This window comes from Notamacropus eugenii, chromosome 1 (assembly GCF_028372415.1).
Source record: "Notamacropus eugenii isolate mMacEug1 chromosome 1, mMacEug1.pri_v2, whole genome shotgun sequence".
Taxonomy (NCBI): domain Eukaryota; kingdom Metazoa; phylum Chordata; class Mammalia; order Diprotodontia; family Macropodidae; genus Notamacropus; species Notamacropus eugenii.
Genome location: NC_092872.1, coordinates 237,912,363 through 237,936,794, shown reverse-complemented (window position 1 = coordinate 237,936,794; position 24,432 = coordinate 237,912,363). Strand labels below are relative to the sequence as shown.

General features: G+C 48.5%; 1 protein-coding gene across 1 annotated transcript; it reads right to left on the bottom strand.

The window, feature by feature from the left end:
• Nucleotides 1–245: 245 nt before the first annotated feature.
• On the bottom strand, nucleotides 246–17,955 carry DNAJB12 (DnaJ heat shock protein family (Hsp40) member B12). The gene is made up of 9 exons (XM_072628227.1): nucleotides 17,738–17,955; nucleotides 10,304–10,478; nucleotides 8,840–8,985; nucleotides 6,031–6,216; nucleotides 5,860–5,939; nucleotides 5,239–5,348; nucleotides 4,100–4,272; nucleotides 3,369–3,514; nucleotides 246–2,072 (listed from the first exon to the last, which is right to left on the bottom strand). Exons 1-8 carry the CDS (start codon nucleotides 17,868–17,870, stop codon nucleotides 3,393–3,395), a joined length of 1,125 nt encoding a protein of 374 aa, XP_072484328.1. The 5' UTR covers nucleotides 17,871–17,955; the 3' UTR covers nucleotides 246–2,072; nucleotides 3,369–3,392.
• Between the last annotated feature and the right edge of the window lie 6,477 nt (nucleotides 17,956–24,432).

Here is a 24,432-nt window from a genome sequence, read left to right as displayed (position 1 = left end):
CCCTTTCCAGGATGTGGTGGTATTTGCCTTCCAACCCTAGGCACAGCCATGCGTTTTCAGGCACCAGCTTTGGGGGGTTGGGGTGGGACAATGCCCTTGTTCAGCTGGCCGCTCAATTCTTCCATTTTCTCAAGGTCACAAAGCACTTTCTTTACAACTGGGTGAGGTGGACTGTTAAGTATTTTTATCTTGGTCACTGGGGATTGATCATAAACCCCATGAACTCAGCACACACCAAAACACACTTTGGTCTCTCACGTTATAAACATTTATTTATAGATGTACAATTTCATAATTCTAATTCAGCCTCTGTGGTTATCCTTCAGGATCTATGCTTTATTGCACCGAGCTTAGACCATCCATAGATAGCGCCTCAGAGAAATCACTGGGGGGAGGGGGCAGGGTTGTGTCACTAGGTAAATGGGTATAGTCTGAGGCTGCTGAGTTCCCTTCCACTGAGATCTCTCCGGGTGGAGGGTGGTGAGCACAGAGTCATCAGTTTAGAACAGCTGGTATATTTCCCTCTGGACTCCCTCCCTACCCTTACCCCCCTAATTTTTTTTGATTAAGAAAAAAAGGCCAAACAAACTCAAGGAGAAGATTGGCTCCGGCAGCAGAGGAGAAGTAAGGCTTAGAAGTAACATGGGCTTAGTGATACTGCCAAAGAAGATCCAATTCCAGGGCAACTAGGCTGATTTCAAAAGGCTGGGTATAAACTTTGGGAATAAATAAAACCTCCCTCCCTCCCCCTGGCAGCAACAGCTGTTTTGAGAAAAACCCTACTTCATAAAGTGAAGATAAGAAAATCATTCTGGTTGAGCAGAATATCTTTAGTCCACTGTGGAAGAGGAGACCCAGTGGGTCATCCTTCCCGGGTCTGTCTGAGAGGCTGGCATGGGCTTCCCCAGGTGCAGGACTCTGAACCCTGGAGGCCACTCCCATACTAAGAGGTTCAACAGGAGGAAGAGGAGTCGAGGGATGGTCCAACTTCCCTCACTAAGTGCATTCCAAACTTGGCTGGCTTTTCCTTACCAGGCTCCGGTCAATCCAGTCACCCCAGGCCAGGGTGCTAGACTGCGCTTCTGTGGTGCAAAGCTACATTGGGAAGGGGGACCCCTGAGGTGCAGCATGGGTGATGAGTTCAAGGTTAGGCCAGGGAAACTGATCTGCCATCATCTCAGCAGGCTTGACTGTGTCCATCCAATTGAAATACTGATGGGCTCAGAATGGAGAGCCAAACCTTTGAGAAGTTATGCTCACAGCTGACCTGGTCAATGAATCATTTTCTCCCTCCTTCTTTCCAGCACAGTCTGAAGCCATGCTCTAGAGATTATGATTCTGGCATGATTCTCTCTGCCCTTAGAAATCACCAACCAGAAACCAGACCGAAAGCCTTTATCCAGGGGAGAAAGCAAGTGATCCCGGCTCCCTGTGTTGTCAGCTGTGGTTAATCTCCAGATCTTAGAGAACTAGGCAGCCTCCTGAAAATAGGCCTGTCTCTAAAACGGAAGAGAAATCAGCCAAATAACTTCACCCGCTCCCTGCATAGTTAAAAGTAGACCATTTATAGATCTCTATACATGCCTGGCTGGAGGAGCACAGTGAGGCATGTATACACACACATACACGCACACATACACAACTATAAATTAAATCCTAACTACTTCCGGCTCTTCTCCTTCGATCCATTTGTTCCTAGCCGCATCGGATGGGAAGGCTTCCAGTGAGGTGACCTGGGGAGATGGGCAAGAAGGGCTGTCCCGGCCTCCTCCTCCTTCTCTTTCCCCCACACACAGTTGCTGCAAGTTCTAAATCCTCCTTTGGTTGCCATGGCTGTGGTTTCCTAGGAGAGGACTGAGTGCAGAACCTCAGTGCTGGAAAGAAGGGAGAAGCTCAGTGGCCTGGGCTTCCCTGTCCTAAGGGCTTTCTGTGTTTATTGGGTGAGAGAGAGGGCAGCTGTGCATTGCTCATCCTCCAATTCCACTTTAATTTAAGGTTTTTGCTCCTTAAATATAATGTCCATCACCTTGGCTCAGTGCATGTCACCGAAAATTCTCCAGGTATTTCATAGTCTGAGGATGAAAGTGGTCATTGTGTTAGCTTGGCAACCACACAAAACAGCTGGTCTGTATGCACGTGCAAGTGCGTGCATGAATGCATGCACACACACACAGACACACAGACACCCCCCCACCCCATACTCAGCTTTTGCCACCCCCATGCCTCTATTCCATTAGGGAAGCTGCTTGTGGGGAAGGGAGGTGCCCAGCCCCCTGGCTGGAGCAGGGCCTCCAGGAAAGCCCAACTGAGGTCCACCACTCCTATCTGCCCAAGTTGCTGCCTCTGCCTCCTTCTGCTCCTGGAGCCCTGGAAAGCAGAAAGGGGTAGAGGCTGGCAGATGGCTGACCACAGGCTGGGGCGGGGACAGTTTTCATTCATAGGCTGCACTGAATTTGACCCTGAACTTCTAATATTCTGTTCCTTTCCTCAGACCACAGCCTGAAAAGAGCAGGCCAGGGTGAAGATGTTGAAGCGAAGCCTGTACGTTCTATACTAGCCAGGTGTGGAAGGTGGCACAGAGATAGGCCCATGCTGCCCCCTGGCACGGAGAAGCCTCCTTCTCCCCCTCCTTTGCCTGCCTGTCCTCTCCTGGGCACTGAGCTTTCTGTTTTGCCTGTAGGCTTTCTCACCCTGTGCCCCGCTCCATCCACTCCCCATTTTTTCTAGAGCCTTCCCCCGTAGCATGGGCAGCTCAGGTGCTTATCCAAAGGCCAGAGGCCTCGTTATCACTGGTGACCTCATGTAACCACCACCAGGCTCTATGAGTGTTTGAAGAGGAGTGGGGCAGGAAGAAGGGGGCAGGGAAGGTGATGTCCTACCCTCTCTACTATTGGGGAGGCAGTGGTAAGAGGATATCAGTAGAAGGACAAGGCAAACCTAAATCCACCACCTTGAGCTTGGAGCAGAAGCCCCTATGGCACAAGAATCCCTGGGGGCAAATGCTTCAGAAGGAATCATCTGTGATCAGAGCCTAATGGACAGGCTTGGTCCATGGTCACTGGACCCTGAAGTAACCACAGGGACTGGGGTTTACTTTTGGGCAGATGCTTGGGCTTGAGGAGAGATGGGGGTTACTGGGACTTCCTCAGGGGTTCTTACGGTCAGTTTCTAGTGCTGTTTCTCCTGTGTCCTCCCCTCTAGCTACCTACCCTTCCACCCCACCCTACCCCACCTCCTGCTTCTGATTACCAGAAGGACCTGGCCTATAGATGTGGCTCTGGAGAGTGTAGCCCCACTTCCCCACAGATGCCTAAAGTACAAGTTCCATTAATCAAACCCAGAGGGGAGGCTCCGGCTCATACTCGGACCTCAGCAGGGTGGTCTGGCATTAACTATCCATGCAGAGAGGCCTGTACTTCTGACAATCTGCTACAGCTTGGGGTGCCCATCCTCTGTGCTTTGTGATATAGACCCGTGTCTCCAAAGTATCGGGCTCGGTAGAGTAAACTTTCTTCTGCAAAAGAGAACAGATGTTAGAAGTCCGAAGTGCGGTGACCCACTCCTTTCCTAGGCCTGTAATTTGGAGGAATGGGATAGGGAGATCAGAAGACTTGGAGAGACTGGGGCGACTGAGGCAGCCTCAGGGTCAGAAGGGATGTAGCTTCTCTGGTTAGCTTGGCAGGAGGCCATGACCAAGGGGACAGCTTGGCTAGGACAGCCCCCAAAGGAGTGATGGCAGGCACCCTGTGACAACAAACTTAAAGGTAACTGGGAGGTAAATTGGGGAGGCTGGTCAGATGTACTACTATCACTGGCATGTCTGCTTCCCCTGGAGCTGAGATGTATAGTAAGGGTCAGTGAGGGAACTGAGAACTCCAGGGCACATAAGGGGAGGGAGGAGGGGAAGAGAAACTCTTTGGAGGCTACTGGAACTCCTAGACTTAAAGCATTTGCAACCCACTGTGACCCCAAGGAGTGCCTCTCTGAGCCCTGGCTTTGCACCCAGTCTCTGAAATGCCAGATCATCTGGGCACAGCAGGTAGCCCAGGGCTGCTAGCCCAGGTCCAGCCCCAAGGTCACTCCAGGCAGCACCACTCACTCTGCTGCTTCTCTTTCCAGCAGTTATTTCGGAGGTTGGCTACATAGTCGTCTTCCACGTTCCGTTCTACTGTCTTTAAGTTGGAGCCAGTGAACTCTTCCCCAAAGTTATCAGACACGTAGTAGGGCACTTTGAGGTGCTCAGTCAACCGCTTGTGGATGTGTCCCACTGACCTGCCACAGAAACAGATATAGCACAGGATAAGCCCAGGGCCAAGAACCAGGTGTTCCTATCCCTAAATCAGAACCCCAATCTTCTGTGTGTCTTCCCATGATTAGCCAGGACCTAGAGCTTGGTGGTCCAGGTGCCTGTGGCTCATGGAATTTGGGGAAAGGGGCCAGTGGAGGAAGAGAAGCCAGGAGACTTCAGCTCTGGTCCTGGCCCTGCCACCATCTTTGCTGGGCAAGTCACTCAGCTCCTTTATTGATCTGAAGACTATTTAAGGTACCCACTGTATATCCAGAACTGTGCTACGTATGGTGGTATGGTATACATGTATATATTTGTAGGCTTTTAATGGGGAGAAGTCAGTAGGATACAGAGAAGAATTAGAGATTATAGGCCATGACCTCAAGTTGCTTAGAATCTAGTATCAAAGAACTCCACAGAACAAGGGAGAGGCCAGCCTAGGTGACCTTCTGGGTCATCCCTTCTAACAACTCTCAAAATCCCTGGCTTAACAAGGAGCAAAGGGAACCCTTGAACAGAGAGGACATCTCTCCTGAGAGGGCCGCTATCTATACTTACTTTCTGAAGCAGAGAAGGGTTATGCATCTCTGGAGCAGAGAAACAAAGACTAGGAAGCAGAGGAATGGGCTAGAGGAGGCCCTCTTACCCCTTGCTAGCAGGGGTTCCCCATTTACTGACAATCAAGTGAGCACATTCCCTGGAGGTACTTTAATGGGGCCTCCAGAGAAAGAACTGATTCTCTTGACGTTTAGACTAGTTTCTTGTCCTACATCCCAGAACCTACTCAAGTGGACCCTGAGCAGGTAAGACCCTAATCAGGGGAGAAACTGACCTATTCTCTATGTTATCAGGAAAACCAAAGTGGAGGAGGGGGAGGAAGGAGCAGCCTCTACCTCCCACCACTCCCAGTGCCCCAGACACAACAAGGTGGGAGAATTGTAGCTACTCACGGTCTGTGGCTGAGGCTGTATGGTGGACTGGAGACCATCATCTGGCTGAGTGCTGACACAATGATTAGGATGAGGATGGGCATCAGCTGGACAAACAACCCCAGGCCGCCCTTGGAGGAAGAAACACGCAATCAGTCTGGAAACCAAGTTACAAGCTGATAGGATGCCCATTCTCTGTGGGCACAAGCCACAGCCTCCCCCCCTCACTCCTAAAACTGTGGCACTTAGTAGGTGCTCAATACATGTTTGCTGTGGGGGAGGTGGTGGGAGAGGGTGGGCATGTGTCACCTCACCCTGGAGGGGAGTCTGGAAGCAGGGACTAGTGGATGTGGGCTACCAGTGGCCACTCCAGGAACAGGCATCTAAACCCCAGTCCCAAATACTAAATACTTTGCCTTGGCAGAGGAGAGGAGAGGAGTGGAGTGTGTCTCCCTCTAGTGTTGGAAAGCTGGCATTACTGGCAGGAGCCCCCAGCAGCAGCCCAAGGAAGGAGGGCTGGCTGGTGGGATGGCCCTGGGGGACGGCTTGGGATGTGCCCTTCCCCGCACCAGGCTCCAGGCTCCCAGTGCAGCCCCTTCTTCTCTCCTCTCCGCTTATGCTCCCCCGCCGGGCTTCACTCACATCACCCTGGTTTTCCCGGCGGTCAGGCCTTTGGTGGTAGGTGTACCGCATGCGCCCATTGCTGTAGACATGGATGTTACCTGGGGACCAGAGGGAGACTGGTCAGGCCCCGAGGCTGTGGAGGGAAGGGAGGGAGGGCAGAAGCACAAGGAGGGAGGACAGGGGCCTTACTGGAAGGAAAGCCACCACCAAAGAACATGTTGAAGAGGTCCTCAGGGGAGATGTCTGCTTCAAAGCCCCGGTGGAAGTCTCCGTGGCCCTGGCCCTGCCGGGCAGCCTGGCTCTTTTCGTCCCCAAACTGGTCGTACTGTCTCCTCTTTTCAGTGTTGCTTAGCACAGCATAGGCGGTACCGATGGCTGTAAACAAGAGGAAATGTCAGGGTCTGCTGCCCTGGCAAGGACTCGGATAAAGAAATCTGCAAAGGTGAATAAAGAAAGCAGGGCAGTCCAGAGTCTGTTGAAGAGATGCCCTGAGGAAGCTGGAGTGGAGAGAAGAGGCTGCCTGGAGCCTGGTTCAGCATCTAAGGAAATGCCCACAGGGACACCAGGAGGCAGCAGGCTGAGCCTCAGGTCCAACATACTCAGAGGTGGAGGCTCTTGGAGGATGAGAAGCCCAAAGATTGCAGAGACCAGAGAGTCTCTGAATCCAGTGTGCACCAAGCTTCTCTATCCTTCTCACTCTTTAAAGAAATGTGCTCCAGAACTTGGCAAGTGATGGGTCAAATCAGATGGCAATCCTACTCCACGGGGCTTGACAGGTGGCTGTCATTAGAGAAATGGCGACCAGGCCAAGATGACAAACTTGGCCTGAGGAGATGGCTGCTAAGGTATCAGTGAAAGACACCACAAAATGGTGGCCTTAATCTGGCATGCTCCCTTTGGACCTGGACAATAGATACTGAGTACTCTGGAGGACCAACCAATTCACAGGGAGGGGTCTTAAGGCTCAGACAACCCAGTGGAAATTGTAAAGGGCCCTTTGCTTAATGCCTCTGACTTGGCCCCATAACTGTAGTCTTAGCCTTCAGCTCAAGGGATTGCTTGAGATTAGATATGATGTTGTAGGGGTCAAGCTTATCCTGGAAGAGAGGGGGAGAGCTGACAGCTAAGGCAGTGCTGGGCAACATAACCTCAATCACAACAAGAGGTCAGGAGGCTGTTTGTTCAAGGCCCTCTCAGCCCAGGAGAGTTAAGACTTTGGGTGATAAGGAGGTGGGCAAGGATCACTTTTCTTCCCTGTGTTCATTATGGTCGTGTGGTCCAGATGAGGGATTTCATCAGTGTAGGGAAGTCCTGGTGAGGAAGCCCCCTTTCCCAAGGGCTGACTGGCCCAGTTCCACAGCTTAGAGCCCTAGAGAGCTGCCTGGGGCGCAGAGAGGTTAGGGACCTGTCTATGTTTACATGTCAGAGATGAAACTTCAACTCAGGTCCTCCGGACTCTAAGGCCTTCCCTGTCTCCACTACAGCATACTGCCTCTCTCAACAATGATCAACACTTTATACCATTTGGTCTTGCTCAAGGTCTGGCTCTCCTTCTGGCCTGGGCAGATGCCTCCTGGGAAAGGGCTAGAATTGGGTGATGCTGTTGGCTCCCTCTTAGCATCTCTGCTTAACCCCTTGTTGTGTGGATTCCATCTCTCTCACTCCACTAAGGTGACCCAGTGACCTAGTCAATAAATTAAATGACCTTTGCCTTCAGTTCTCCTCTTGGCCACTTTCCACTGCCCTTGGCCAGCCAACTCTTTCTGCTCCTTCTCTAACAGCTCCTAGACTATCTTCTTTAGCAGCTCCCCCTCTTCCAGCTGGCCCTCAGGGAATGGGGCTACTCAAGGGCCTGCCCTGGGTCTTTTTTTCCTCTCTACCTTCTCCTTCTCCACTTTATTTACTGCCATGTCTTCAACTACCACACTGATACTTTTGAATCCCAAATCTACATTTCCAGCTCTCTAGGTTCTAGACCAGAGGTTCTTAACATTTTTTGGTGCCACAGACCCTCTGGGTAGTCTGGTGAGGTCAATGGATCCCTTCTCAGATTTATGTATTTAAATATATAAAATACAATTGGATTACAAAGGAAACTAATTATATTGAAATAAGTAACATCAAAATATTTATTAAAAAAACAATAGTTCACAGACTTCAGGCTAAGAATCCCTAAGGTGGACCCACATCTCTAAGTGTCTAACAGATAATGTGACTTAAATGTTCAACTGAAAACTCTGGTGTTAACTTTGATTCTTTCTTTCCTTTCTCACATCCAATCAGTTACAAAGTCCTGTTGTTTCTCCCTTCTCTCCTACAGCTCCTGTCCTCATCCAGGTGGTTTGCGTACCTCTGCTCTCTCCCACCCATTGGCTCTCTGTGGCTAGACTTGTGTACCTCACATTTAGCCCTCTGGTCATGTCACTCTTCTCAAAGTCCGTAATGGTGCCCTCTAGCCTCACTGGCCTGATGTCCAAGGCCCTCTTGGGGTCACACTGCCTGGCTGGGGGCATCTTAGACCCCTCTTCCAGGTACTCTTTGCTCTGCTTGTTAAATGCCCACAACTAGTGCCTTTCCTATGGCTGGAATGTCCTATAAAACCCAACTCAAGCATCACCTCCTCCAGGAAATTCTTCATGTTCCTCTCAGTTTGGGGAAAGCACCCCCCTCTCCCTCCCAATACTCCCAGAGCTCTGGGCTATGCCACTTCAATTCAGATGCACTCCTGTGGGAATATATAACTGTCAGACACAGCAGCCCAAAGGGAGAGGATCAGGACAGGATGCCTGGAGAGGGCCATTCTGACCACTTCCTTCCAGACTAAACCCTGAGAGGGCTGGGCAGGAACTGTGTCTCCCATAAACTCTATGTCTGTATCCCTCCCAAAGACAGTACACCTCACATGTAGTTCACGCATATGAAACCAAGTTACTGAACAATGTCCCTCAAGGCCAGTGGATAAAAATGCCATAGAAATCTTAGCAAAATGAATCCTCACCTTTAAAAGCCTCTGTGGCACCAGGAGCGTGGTTCTTGTCCGGGTGAAACTTGAGGGCCAGTTTTCGGTAGGCCTTCTTCAAGTCCTCTTCTGAGGCTTCTCTGCTTACACCCAGGATCTCATAGTAGTCTTTACACTGCTTCACCCTGGAGAAGAGAAGGGGGTTAGCCTGTGAAGGTCATCCTTTCCCGCACTACTTCCTGTCACTGAGGGTCAGAGGTCCCACCCCACCCCATCTGCCCTGCTGTGACAGATTCCTTCACACAAGGAGGGGAAGGCTTAATTTCAGGGCAGGGAGGTAAAGGTGCTAACTCTCCTCTAACATCAAAGGAGCTGATGGAATTGGAGAGAAAACCCCAAACCTCCTAAACATTTACCTAGTCTGTGCCTAAACAACCCTAAAATTCGAACACACTAAATAATGGCAAAGCACAGGCTGAGTGAATAGCCCAGACCACCAGCCTTGGGGTTTGAAAGGCAGTTTTGAGTAGAGATTTTAATTTGGAAGGGAATTTAACTCTGGCCTGGAATTCTGAACTAGGCTTTTCCCACCCACTGCATTATCATCAGCACATGGCTCAGTGGATGGCTGAATGGTAGTGGTGCATGCCATTAACTAGGAGGAGGGTGAAGATTGGCCACAGGATGGTCTCTTTCCAGTAATTATTGCTTATTAATGCCGAGCTGGGAAATGAATTGAGCTATGCAGGCCCCCAATCTACCTCTCATTCCGTGGAACAGTAAAATCTCACTTTCATTGAAAATCCTTACTTTACAGAAAACAAAGCATTTTATCTCTAAGATTTCACTCAATCCCCACAACAACCCTGTGGAGTAAAGCACACAAGTGTTATTGTGTTCATTTGACAGAGGTTACAGAATTTGCCCAAGGCCATGGAAAGGGCTGGGATTTGAACTCAGGTCTTCTGACTCCTTCCTCCTGCTTCTGCCTCCACCCTAACAGAAGAGGACTTACATCGTCCCATGCCCTACATATTTTTGATGAGAAAGGGGAAGAAGGGAGGGAAGTGGGGGTGGAGGAAGAGAGTGGAGAGATTCATCCTCCTTCAGTTCTGGCAGAGATGTCTGAATAGGTCTGGGATTGGCATAGCAGGGGGATGGCTGGGTGAGATACAAGGGACACTGGGAGGAGCTAAGGGGGATTTATTTGATTTTAGTCAATTTCTGTTATGGGTCACTCCCAATCAGGGGCTCATTTGGACTGGGCTGTGCACTGGGGTAAGTCACAGAGGGGTTTTAATCCACATTTTGTGGAGCTACCTAAGGTTCTTGGGAAGTGATTATGGTCATATGATTCTGTAGCTGTTTTACTATGTCCCATCCTCCACACCCAAATGGACACTGGATACTGAGGCTTCAAGTCAAGAAACAATGAAAGAAGGCTCCTTCCCAAGTGAGAAGGCCATTACTAATGCCACTGGGCTGCCCAGCCATGCTCCCCACCTTTTCACAGCTTCCATCTGATCCTGTGTGTAGCCTTTCGTGCCCTCTCCTCCAGTCTCACCATTGGCAGATGGGGTTTCTCCCCCACCTGTTTTCCGGTGAGAAGTGGCTGTGTCTTTTGGCCTAGTCTGGCCATGAGAGGTCTGTCCATTCTGGGTGAGAGATTCAATCAATGCTAAGCAAAGTAGAGAAAGAAAAAAGTGTCAAGATTTTGTGATACTCCATCTCTTGTACCCTAAAGCTGGCTCACTTTATGTTCCCAGGCACAAGGGCCAGTGAGTAAGAGGGTGACACTGACAAGGTCCAGCACCTCATTCCTGCAGACTTGGCTCCACTCCACTCAGACTAGAATAGAAGCTGCCTTAAGCTCCAGACCTACCCCTTGGTGGTAGGTCTGGGGTCTCTTCACTCTTTTAGGGATTGAAGCATTCTCAAACGCAAATGCAATTTCACTGTCATGGTTGAATTGATGAAGAGCGATTCCACTCTACCTGGACCACTTTTAGAAATGACTGGAAGGTTACTGTTATTCCTAAAACCACTTCTCAACCCCGCAAAGTGAAATAAGGCTACTTCCTTATGTGGAGATCTTCTAGAACCAAGAATCTCTCCTTCTTCAGATGTGTTGTCAAGAAAACCACTTATTTGACTCCACTTTGGCAAATCCCAGGCACCCATCAATTTCACCCTGGTATCTAGGATTTCCAGCACAATTGTAGTTCAAACTCCTTACGGATACGCTTGACTTTCACTGTTACAATAATTTGACAAGTCAGAAACAACACATAACATCATTCTGAACAGATCGTGGCCACAGGGAGAAAAGGACGTTTTTGGATCTTACAACTTCCACTGTGCTCTCTCTGCTTTGGGCTCTGCTCCTTATACTGTTATAGAATTAGCATAGCCAAAGGAAAGGAAAAAAAAAGGCCCAGTGAAGTAAAAAACAGGTCTTCCACAGTGGAAAATTCAATTTCGAACCGAAATGTAACAAATAGAAAGTACTTAAATGAGATCAGTAAATTTCTGCCTTCTTAATCCTACTTAAATGGATGTTGTTGTGTGTCCATCCTTCATTTTTGAAGAAGACCATGCCATCAGAGAAATGATGACATGACTTGCACTTGACTTTATTTTGAGCGAGGGACAGCTGTGCAAGGTCACCAGCCTCATTTTCTCCTCCTGAGCCATCTGGATCCAGTGACCTGATGTTCATCAGGATGACTAGAGACAGCCCAGGATGCAATGGGAAACCCTGGTCCTTTTAGGCTAAGGCCTTTTCAGGTCCTCTCTTAGACTGAGGTAATGCCCATTCAGTGAAGAGGCCTCTTTAAAAGGTAGTCAGGGGGATGGCCCCTTTAACAGAAAAGAAAAAAATAAATAGATAAATCATGCTGGGAGGGGCAGGACCCTCAGAGTTGTTGTTTCCAAGAGAAACTCTTACTATTGAAATTCACTCTAAGCCATGAGGGTCAAAAACCAGCCACTGAATGGAGGTTGGCCAGGGACCCTTCCTTGTTCAATCCATAGGCTTCAGAGTGCATGGTGTCTAAGGTTTTAGGAGAGACAAGAAAGAAGGGAAAAGGGAGAGGAGGGGAGGACAGAGAAGGATGAGAGGAGAGAAGGGGAGAAGAGGTGAGGGAAGGAGAGGGGAGGAAAGGGGAGGGGAGGAGAGGAGAGAAGAGGAGAGAAGTTACCCAGCTAGCTGGGTACCCATTTAGGCAGCTCAGTCTACTCACAGGTTGTGTTTATCCTTCGTTTTCTAAGAGGACCATGACATCAGAGAAATTTCTCATTTCATTTCATACTGGCTGATTAATGAGGGGAAGAAGGTGTTCCCTAAACCAAATAAATCACAGGTCTGGACAAAAAGATTATAAGAATTCAACATAATCTGGTAAAACTCTTACAAAGTGTTTAAGAGTAAAGAAAATTGAACCAAAAGAATATACTACTATTAAGGACAATAATGAAAATAGAACCATGTGAAATACACAGAAAACTACACCAAGAAGGAATGAGCTGACCCAAAATGTTGGTCTACAGCCAATCTGGAACCTGGCTGCTGTTACTTCACCTGATGTTCCCGGTGTCACAACTCAGGTTATTTGTTCTACAACTTTCTGGTCTCTCTTTGGATATTTAAACTTGGTGGGTGTTTTGGTTTTGTTTGGTTTTTCTGCCTTTCTCTCTTGTTTTTTCTACTCTTTTTACTTTTTTCCTGCCTGGATATGGTCCAGGGAGATCAGTGGACAGATGTGTTTAGCTTTCACTCTGATTCTTTACAGAGGTTCCCTTGTTTCAAACCCTTAGTCACTTCCACCCCAGTTGTGACATGAAGTTGAGAAACAATACAGGCTTTTGGAGGTGGGGTGGGTGGTTTGGGGATAAAGGGCAGGAAGAGAAAAAAAACCCACTGAAAAATTGGTCTGGTATCCACCGTTAGGATTGGCTCCTCCATTCAAAGTATTCTCCTACATCAGATATGCTGATGTAGGAGGGAGTGCTGGAGATGGTGTATCAAGGTGGGAAAGGCTGTGGCCCTGCTCACTGGAGGCTTCATGTCCGTGAAAGAGAAAGAAGAGCTTGGCACTGGTTTAACAGTGCTTCTGCTGCAAGTGCTGTAAGGGAGAGCTGCAACACTCCTCCACGCCTGAAGGTCAGAGAGGGCCCTGTGGTTAATGTGGATGGCTGACAAGATCATGGGATTTGGGCCTGGAAGGGCACGTAAAAGATTGTGTCACGCAGTCCTGTTTCTTTACAGATGTGAAGACTGAGGGGGCAGAGAGGTGATTCAGACTCTAAGTGGCAGAGCTGGGATGTGCATCCAGGCTCCAGGGCCTCCAACGTTGCTTTGATATACTGTCTACACCAGTTTGAGTTGGTTGAAGGCAGTGTCAGCTGAGGGCAGGAGCATGAGAGCAGAGAGCAAAACCTACTGGGACCAGCATGGCAGAAAGGGATGTTTCATGCTGGGACTCCAGACTGGACAGATGTTTTCTGATTTACATTTTCCATCTTTTTTTGTCCCTCTTTTTTGCCTAGAACATAATATTCATTTTTACCTATCAGGATTCTTCATCTTCCTTCATTCAAGGCTCAATTCAAGCACCATCTTTTACTTTATTTCAAATCTTCATCTCCTCCTGACTTGTTGGAGCTGTCTTGCTTACTGTCTTAGCTTATCCATGTACCTATTCTATGCCCCCCCCCCCCCAAATAAAGGTTCTTTGTGTCCAAGGACTATTTTCTGTCATTTTATCATTCTGGGGTATGAAGACCCAGGGACCCAGAACTTCTCTAGGCTGGAAAAAGGGCAACTTTATGAGTGTTTTCTACTACCTACACTCTCAGCTTTGACAGCAGGCACTTGCTGAGTGGAGCTCTTCACCTCAAGTATACCATTCCTCTATGAGGCAACTGCTGTACACATGACCTGAGTCAACAATTGGGAAACACAAACAGACTCACTCTAGGCTAGCTCTATCGAGGCTGGATGGGGGAAGAGCAGCTCTTGGAGCCAAGTGGACTGGTAGTCTACCTCAGGGGGAGAGGTGAAAATGGGAGCACCTGAACAAGGTTCAGGCAATTAAGTGAGGGAGGGGAGGAGGAAAGAACAAATTTCAAGACCATGCTCTCAGCTTTCTCTAAGTTATAGTGCCAACTATTTGGGATAGAAACTGTCTTTGTTCCAAGGACAGAGATCTGAGGATGGTTCCCTGCCTCGTGACTTTACAAGGCACTGTTAACTGCACTGTATCCATGTGTGAAGACAGGGGTCAGGAAGGCTCCCATCAATAGACGGACAAGAATGCCTCTTGCATGGAATGTTTAAGTGTGTTAGTACCCTCACATGTTGTCAACCATTCTCCCCATGTAACCAAAAGCAGAAGGCATGTAGAAATAGACTTGTTCCCTGCCACAGCTCGGACACAGTTCAGCCAGGAATCAAAATCAGATTTCCTAATTCTAAGCAAGTTCTATCAGTGAGCTTCCCTATTCAAATACCAGCTGCTTGAGGGCAGTGCCTCAGTGCCCCCAACACTTAGCCCAGTCTTGTCCTAGCACAAGTGTCTGACACTTGTCAATTGATTAGGACTGAAGGCAATCTTTCTTTTGTGCATTCCCCTCTCCTTTGCCCAAACTGTCTCCAACTCTCAGTTTTTCTGGTAGCATTTTAGGTCAATGCTCTGGTGGGGCTGTATTTTTAGGGACCAAGTGATATGGTGATATTACAGTCTGTAGCCAGGATGCATAGGGCCCTCCCCGCCAAGACACCCATAGCATATAAGCCATGGATTCAGCTGGTTCCCCAAAATCCAGTTCTGAAGGCGGGGACTGTGCTGGGTCCTTGGTTCCAGAGACATAGACACTTGGGGAAAGCGTATTTCTTGCTTCCACAGGGGGTGGAGGAAATATTTCCTGTAGGTTTCTTGCAGCTTGGGGGCAGCAGGACCATGGGATTTTAATAGTTGAGAGGGTATGTTTCATTAATCCAGAAAGGTCTTTTTGATTTTTTTTCAGCCTATCCTTTATTTAGACTGACTGTGGCTACCCCTACCATCCAACTGCTCGGTATCCCCACCCTACCCTATATCTGAAACCTGTATGAAAATTTCCTTACCCCATGCATCTTCAATAATTGTTGAGTTCCTGCCTGTGATGTCACATGTGGGACACCAATCACAAGTGCTTGGAAAAGTTCTAAATCTTTCCCATAGAACTTGTCTTCTTCCCTTTCCTGAGCAGCCCTCTTGCTTGGGACCCCAGGCATTTCCCTACACCGAACATGTAATATTCATAAAGCAATTACCAGAGCTTGGATCTGAGCCCTTCCTCCTCCTTCAATGGCCTGATGGATTGTCTCACCTAATCCCACCTAATCCAAGTTGTCCCTGGATGGCTGTCTCAGAATGCCAGGTGCATCCCAATCTCTCTAGTGACTGTGGTCTGGATATATTCTTGCCCTCTCTTCCCGGTTCCCTTTCTCACGCTCCTTTCTGGTATCACAGATGAAGTACCTTCATTTGTGTGGATTAAACATATCACAAAAAGGGCTACTGCCCTAGGCAGATATCTCTAAGCCTCTCCCCACCCCACCCTCTGAAACAGTTGGAATGGACTGGCACTCAGGGGGAAGGAAGGGCATCAGTAATCCCTGGATCCTCGCCCTGTTTCCCTATGGGTCTCACTATAAAGTTGTCTGACTTTTTTTTAAAAAAGAAAAAAGTCATGAAAGAGAGAAAAAACTCCAGTAGCTGCAGAAAGCAGCAATTGAAATGGGGTGAAGGTGGGAGAGAGAACTCTGCTCCCTCAACATGGCATCTTTAAGCAACTCATTTAACCTTTGGAGACTCATCTATACTATAAAATGGTGAAAAGCACCTGTTTTGAAAAAAGCTGTATTAATACTTGAAAGACTTCTGTAGAGAGTGCAAATATTGCTTTATCCATAAAGTTTCTATAGGTATTCAAATGTGCATCATTCCAAAACTCCAGCTTTCTTTGGCCAAGAATTTTCTGCCACAGGTCAAGACTAGCCCTACACACACCCGCCACTTCAGTGTAAAGCTATAGATAGGCGAAATTGGGAACAACAGAGGAGGCTTGGATTACAATCTGTCTTTTCAGTGTAAGCCAATTTAAACCTGCATCTTGGTATCACAATGGCCCACTGACTGAATCTGAGAAAAGCTGACTTGTACTACTGGCTGGGAGACAAACAAAACAAGAAGAGAGCTGGTTTGTGTGGCAGTTTCTCGGAGGATGGTGCTCCAAGTCGCTAAGACTCTACCTGCATACCTCCTGAGAAGGACAGCAAATGAGCAGTCACCCCCACAAAAGACAGAGCACTTTGGGGCCTTCTCTCCTGGTTTTTTTCCCTCCAGTCACTGGTGCACACAGCATTTCGGAGGGCAGCAGCACCACTATAGGTGGGTGGGGGCTACTAAATCATCTCTAAGGATCCCTGTGGGCTGCATAATGACTTAGAAAGCCACACATTAACATCATCTATGTTTTTACTGTATTTTATTTTGCTAAGTATTTCCCACTTCCATTTTAACCCGGACCAGCTCCTCTGCTGGCAGGAGGCAACACCTTCAAGTCTAGCTTTTGACTGACCGTCCCATTTCACACCGAGCTTCCCAGAGCCGGCCCCTCTAGGTTTCCAGCAGACTCCCAAGATGAGAGCCAGCAGGCTAAACTCCTACAGGCGTGACCAGGAGAGGCTGAGCCCCTGTGCTGCGAGGCTCCATCCCGGCCAACGATGGTGGGAGGGGAGAGTTCTAGACTAAGGGTAGCCTGACATTTTCCAGGCACAGACCCCGGTGGCTTACACCGTCAGAACAGTCAGCTTTGAGACTTCACGCCTGCTGCTATCACTACCCACTGCGGGGCTTCCTCGGTCACCAGAGCACACATCAAACCCATCCTCCCATGGACCCTCTAGTCCATCCTGCAGGAGGTCCCCTCTAATTCTCTGAGCATTTCTTGGGGACCACGGTGGCATCTGACAGCTTAGGCTGAAAAGAAACAGGGAGGTGCAGGTGGGGGTAAGGATCCCGCCCCTACCCTCCGCTGCCCATTTCTAAACGCAATCTCCTCTCGGAGTCACCGGCCTCCCCCCCACATCGGCCCTCCCCCTGGGCCAGCCGGGCCTCCCAAGCGGCCCTTTCGTGGCCTGGCTGCTCCTGGACACTGGTTTCCAGCAGGCCAGTTTTCAGGGACCACAAGGGCTGGTTCTGTGCGCTTGATAAGCGGGTGCTAATTCTGGGGACGGAAGAACGAAGACAGCCCCTGCTCCCAAGGAGCACAGAGACAGCCGTCGACAGCGCACGAACAAGACCCAGCGGGATAAACTGGGGAGAATCAATGGAGGGGGGCGCTAGCAAAGGCGCGGGGGCAGGCGGCTAAGGAGCCCAGGGACCCGGGCTGGGGACCTGATTCCTCTCCCCCGCCCAAGGCGTTGGCTTACTTCTCGAGACTCGCACAGCAACTAACAACCCCTTTCCCGAGTCAGTAACTGGCACCCATGCGCCGCGCGGGCCTCTGAGAAATGTAGTTCGACTTCGCCTCCTTGACCCTGCCCCCTCACCCTATGAAATCCCGGGGAGAGCGCAGCCTCACTCCGCGGGAACTTCATGTCCCGAGATGCTCCGCGCGCACCGTCCAGAGGAGAACCCTTCCCCCTAGGTCTCAGTTTTCCAACCGTGGCTGATCCCGAAGTAGCTGAGTCGGCGGACTACAGCTCCCAGCAGCCTCCTGCACTCGTCAGTGCGCAGGCGCGCGAGGCCTCGCTGTCTCCGGCCCCCTCCCCCAGCCCCTTCAGCCGTTTCTCTCGGTGGGTCCCCGTGCCTCGCGTCCCTCATGCCCCACCACCGTGCCCCGGGCCCTGACGGCCTGCCCTCCCGGTCGGCGGGGCCGCGCACTCACCGCGCACCCGTGGCGTCGGGTAAAGCCTCTGTGCCTTTTCCAGGAAGCGCAGTGCCCGCTCGGGTTGGCGGCTCTTGATGGCGCTGAGGGCGATGGTGATACAGCGCTCGGCTTCATCTTTATTGGATTCCATGGCGGAACCGGGGCGCGAGGCAGGGAGGCGGACGGAGGCCGGCGGGGAGGGCGGGCTTCGCCTGCGCCCGGCGCGTAGTGAAGTGGGGGGGCGGCCGCGGCGCGGGAAGATGACGTCACAACACCCTCCGCAGCCACGGCCTTCCGCGCCCAAGGCCGGTGCGGAGCTGCCCGGGATTTGGCCCTCCCGAGGCCGGGGCGGCGTGGCGGTGATCAGATCCTTTGCGGGGGCCCTTCTGCCTCCGGTCACCGTGGAGGCCGGCTTGGCCACGGACCGGGACTAAAGGACGAAGCGCCCCTGCCCTCGAGCGGGCCCACCATGGGGCGCCTAGGTGCTCGGGCAGGACTCGAACCCGTATCGGGCCCTCCAGGCCAGCCGGGCTGCCGACTGCGGCGGTGGGACCGATCGGTAACAGCAGAAACTGAGGAGAAACCTTGGGGGAACCGGAACAGCTTAGGAAATGGCAAGGGAGCCAAGGGAGGCTAGCGGAGGGGAGCCTGGGCGGGGTCGGGGTGCAGGGGTCTGCCCGGAGGACTTCAAGTGCCCTCTGGGGAGGCCCCCGGGAGTCCGGCCCCCCGCTGGGCCCGAGGACGTCCGTGCGGAGCCCACCCCTCCCCGGACAGCGCGTTCTCTGTCTGGGAACGGCAAGTCCGCAGGAAAAGGCCCCGGCATCATCGCCGTGGACCGGGGAAAGCTTCTGGTAGAACGGGGGTTATTGGCGGAGGCCGGAGATGAGGGAAGGTATTCCAGGCGGGGGGGACGACCGGAGCAAAGGCTCGGAGCCAGGAGGGGGCAGAACCAGGCCAGTGTCTCCGGATCAGAGTTAAGGAGACTGGGAAGGTGAGGGGGAAAGCAGTTGGTGAAGGACTTTGAACACAAGGCGAGGGCTCTGTTTGATCCTGGAGATGAGAGGAGTGACTGGAATTTATTAACTGGAATGCCATGGCCAGACACCGGAGGAAAGTCAGTGTGACAGCTTAGGGGAGCAGGACCGAGAGCGGCCTGAGAACCCCTGCGGTGCCGAACCCTCCTCCAGGCTGTGCCGCTCCCAGCTCACAGCTTCCCTTTCACACAGACCGAGTCCACCGTCCTCCCCCAGCTCCTGCACCCTGAGGTTTTCTCCGAATAGCACTCTGGGCGTCATTGCATTTCTTCTAACTTCATTCTAGATGCTTGTACAAGGACTTGCTTGCACGTCTTGGCACCTTAGGCATGGGAGAGGAGTATTTGCCGAAGAAATGAGCAGGGTGAGGACTGTTTGGTCATCCTTTGGCCAGGACAGTAGCTAATCTCTAAGCTTACAGACTCCAGGAGGTTCAGAGAGAATCCCCAGGGGATCCTCAGGGGAAAGTGAAAACTCCCACAGCTTACGTTTACATAGGTAGGCCACAGAATTAGCAGCATTACCAAAACTGCATGTGGTTGGTGTCAACCCCTGCCCTGCCTGATTCAACACCTGTCTTCCCCTCTTTCTGCTTTATTATTCTCTGGCCAATTCTAGACTTCTGCTAAAGGACTTGGTTCAGGTCTCCCCTCCAAATTATCCAAGGCTCAACAATTACGTGTCCCCTCAAATCAAAATTTCCATCCTCTCATTGACTGAGTTCTTAATGAGATCATATTCCACCAGGTAGGATGTAAGCTTGAGTGAAAGGACTGTTGTTTGTATTTCTGTAGCCTTAGCACTTAGCAAAGTACATTTCATCTAATATAGGCTTTATTAAATGTTTGCTGAATTAATGAATTAATTGGTAGCTGTTGGGTTTTATGATTAACACCATACTGTAAATTATTCATAGGTATTTGCATTTTAAAAGAGTAAGTCCTTAATCCAAATGAATATTAACCAGTAGAATGAATAGGAGTTATTTTTTTCTTGGGTGGGGGGGTGGACACCTTTCTAAATGAGGCCTTTCCTTACCTAGCCCAGTTTCCCCCTTCCCACTACAAAGTAAAAGGATCAATTCATTAGCAGCTTCAAATATTAGGGTTAGAAGGAAATTAACAAGAACAGTCCCTGCCCTCAAGGAGCTCACCTTCTAATTGGGGGTAGAGACAACATGCAAACAACCACATACAAGAGAAATGGAAGGTAAATTGGGTTGAATCTCAAAGTTAAGATTCTAGTATTGGGGTTCCCGTTTGGAGCCCCCCAAAGGCCACAATACAGAGACTTTTGGAGACCTATTATGACAATCCACACCCTTCCCAATAAGACCTGGGGAATGAGAGACCCTGACAAATGGACCGCCAGAATCTGATGTTGAGGCCACACCGTCTCCTCCCCCACTTCCTTTAACTCTTTGGGTATCAGCTCATTCCTTTTTAGTGTAGTTTTCTGTGTATTTCACATGGTCTCATTTCCGTTATTGTCTTTAATAGTAGTATATTATTTTGGCTCAATTTTCTTTACTCTTAAACATCTTGCAAGAGTTTTACCAGATTATGTTGAATTCTTATGACCTGTGATTTATTTGGTTTAGGGAACACTCCCATCATTATTAACCACCTAATACATGCCATGCTCTATGTTAAGCACTAGAAAATACAAAGAAAGGCAAAAAACAGTCCCTCCTCTCAGGAAAGTCACAGTCCAATGGAGACAACATGCAAACAGCTATAATACGTATAACATACAAACACAATATGTTATATACATAACGTACAACTTATACATATACGTGGAGAGAGAGTACGTACGTATATGATAAATCAAAGATAATCAGCAGAGGGAAGGCACTAACACTAGGGGGAGGGGTAGAAGACTGGAAGGGGAGTTTATATTTGATCCTGGAGGTGCTCAGGAACCACTTGAGTTCAAGGAGTCAGGGGATGAGATGGTTAGATCTGTGTGTTAGGCAGGTTAATTTGACAGCTGAATGAAGGACAAACTGGTGGAGGGAGAGACAAGGCAGGGAGGCCAACTAGAAGGCTCTTTCAGTACTCCAGACTTGGGTGATGGAAGGCCTGTATCAGGCTTGTGGTAATTTCTGAGAATAGAAAAGGGCATGTGCAAGAGTTGTTACGAAGGTAAGATTGACAGGCCTGGGAACAGATCACAGAGGATGGTTGTGAATCTGGATGGCCAGAAAGATAATTGTAATGGGGAGGTTGGGAAGAGGGGAGGTTTTTCAGGGAAGTTTAATGACTTTAGTTTTGGACATGTTGAGGTTAATATGCCTATAGGGTATCTAGTTCAAGATGTCCCATAGAGGCAGTTGGAGATGTGAGACTTGTAGTCCTGTGTATTTTGTTGTGTGCGTTTCAAAATGTCCTGAGAAGAGGTCTGTTGGAAATTGGAGTCTCAAGGTTAGAAGCAAGGTTAGCCCTGGATGAGGAGATCTGAGAGTGATCAACATAGAGATGATAATTGAAACCATGGGAGCTGATGGAGTCACTGAGTGAGACAGTACAGAGGGAGAGGAGGAGCGGGCCCGGGACAGAGGCCCCTGGAGACAGTCACCTTTAGCTAGCATTGCGTGTGTGTGTGTGTGCGTGCGTGTGTGTGCATGTGCGTGTGTGTGTGTGCGTGTGCGTGCGTGTGTGCATGCATGCGCGCGTGTGTGCATGCATGCGTGCGTGTGCACGTGCATGCGCGTGTGTGCGTGCACGTGCGTGTGCGTGTGTGTGCGTGTGTGTGCATGCGTGTGTGTGTATTTTTATATACACACACACATATATTTATTTTCGTAGTGCTTTAAGATTTGCAGAGTACTTCATAAATATCTCATTTTATCCTAACAAGAAATCAGGGAGGCAGATGCTGCTGTTGTTATCCAAATTGTACAGATGAGGAAACTGAGGCAGAGAGGCTAAATGGTTTACTCAGTATTACACAGTTACTAGTAAGTCTCTGAGGGAGAATTTGAATTCAGATCTTCCTGACTCCAGGTTTAGCACTGTCTCCACAATATCATCTACCTGCCTACATACCCATGAAACTGTTGTGCAGTTTCCTGTGGAATTAAGTGATTGGCTAGGTCATAGAACCAGTATGGTTCAGGTGGCGAATCCCGAGATTGATTGTAGGGACCTTAGATCTGGAGTGTAAGGAGCCTCTCTAGTTCAATTCTCTCCTTTTACAGCTGAAGGGATAGGGAAACTGATGCCCAGTTTTGACTGGTCCAGGGCCACATAGTATTGTAATAAAGCTCTGAGATAGAAGTGAATGCAAGGGTCTCTAATTCAAGGCTTTTTTTCATGGCATGATTTATTTAGCCCTTCTTCAGTGGTCAGATACTTGGTTTGCTTGGATTTTTTTGCTGTTAAAAATAGTATCAATAGGGATGTTTTTGTAGACTAGGTCTTTTTTTCTCCCTGTTAGCCTCCTTGGTAGTGGGACTGCTGGTCCAGAAGGTACACATCTCTGTAACACTACTTAATTCTTTGTCACTTTCTAGAAGATGACTCCATTCAAAGCTCTACCAGCACACACCTGTGTGTCTGTTGGTTGGTCACCATCACTGAGGTGTTAGACTTTATTGCCTTCCCCAGTTTGGTGATCAGGTGGAATGTTTTAAAGGACCTTATATCTTTTGAACATTTTCCATGTTTGTTGATAATTTTTGTTTGCTCTTTTAAGAATTGCCTTTGCAATGCTCTAAATCACTGTTGATTAGAGAAATGCAAATTAAAACAATTCTGAGGTACCACTTCACACCTATCAGATTGGCTAGTGTGACAGAAAAGGAAAATAATACATGTTGGAGGCAATGTGGAAAAATTGGGGCATTAACGCACTGTTTGTGGAATTGTGAATTGTTCCAACCATTCTGGAGAGTAATTTGGAACTATACCCATAGGGCTATCAAACTGTGTATATACTCTTTTATCCAGCAATATCACTATTAGGTCTGTATCTCAAAGAGATTTTAAAAAAGATTGGGGGAGGATCTATTTATATAAAAATATAGCAGCTTTTTTTGTGATGGCAAAGAATTGGGAATTGGGGGAGTGCCCATCAGTTGGAGATTGACTGAACAAGTTGTGGTATATGATTAGAATGGAATATTATTGTGTTATAAGAAATGATGAGCAGGTAGATTTCAGAAAAACCTGGAAAGACTTAGATGAATTGATGCAAAGTGAAGTGACCAGAACCAGTAGGACATCATACACAGTGATTGCAGTACTACTGTTTGATGATCATCTCTGAATGACTTAGCTCTTCTCAGCAGTACAAAGATCTAAGATACTTCCAAAGGACTCATCATGAAACATGCTGTCCATCTCCAGAGAAAGAATGGATGAAGTCTGAATGCAGATCAAAGCAGACTTTTTTACTTTCTGTATTTTTTTCATTTTGTTTCTTTTGAGTCTGTATCTTCTTTCACGTGATTAATATGGTAATATGTTTTGCATGATTGAACATGTATAACCTACAACAAACTGTCTCAGGGAGGAGAAAATTTGGAACTCAGGAATTTTTAAAAAATGAATGTTAAAAATTTTTTCAATTTTAAAAAAGGATTATTAAAATTGTCTTTACACGTAACTGGGAAAAATAAAATATTGTTTATTAAAAAAGTATTGTCTTCTCATTGCCTTAGACCTCAGTGCCCTTTCTACTATTTCACATTACCTGTCAACAAATAGAAGTTTCTAAGCCCTGAACCAGAAGAAGAGTCCTCCCCTGTCACAGGAGGAGATTGGAGCAAGGCTGTTAGAAGAAAGACGGTTCCATCCATGTGCCTATAGAATGACAAATCAACCACTAGAGATCCCTAGAAAAAAAAATTGTTTTGGGGCAGGTGTGGTGCAGATTGGTGACTAAGCAAAAATGATCATTTGACTTGGCTTCTGGGCTCCGTGGTGCAGCTCCACAAATCCAAATCTTTGCCGTAAAGATTCCAAGGAGAAAGTAAATGATTTCCCGAATCATTCCATTGCAGGATATTTTGTTTGTTTGTTTTTGCCAAAATCTCCTATTGATTATTACTGAATTGGTTTAATAAATCTTGTTCCAGGTCTGAACAGACAGTGAATACAAAGGGACAAGATGGGAGGCTGTGAACATTTGTGGCCCAAAGGGTGAAAATAATCTGCTATTTGTAGAAGAAACCTAAGTAACTCCCTTGTACTTGTTGGAAGTGGCAGCACCCAAGGATGCGCTTCTTTCCACCTGTGGCCTGAGGCCACCACTGTTGTGCTCATAAATTAGAGTGACAGGTCACAAATGGAAAATCAGTTAACCAACAAATTCTTTTTTGAGCATCTACCATCTGCCTTATACTATATAGGTTGGATGTGAGACAAAAATGAAAGACAGTATTTCAGTTGATTCCCAGAGTGGTGGATTCTGAAACGGAAGATCTGGGTTCATATCCTGGCTATGTTACTTATTACCTGTATGACCTTGGACAAATCACTTAACCACCTGGTGCCTCAATTTCATCTGTAAAATAAGGGGATTGGACTAGATTAGCATCTGAGGTGCCTTCTAGCTCTAAATTTAGGATTCAATGAAGTCCATTCCTCTGGACCTTGGTTTTTCATCCGTAAAAGGGTTGGACTTTTTGGCTCTCAGTTTATGATCTTCGGATCCGAAGGAGTCAAACAGGTA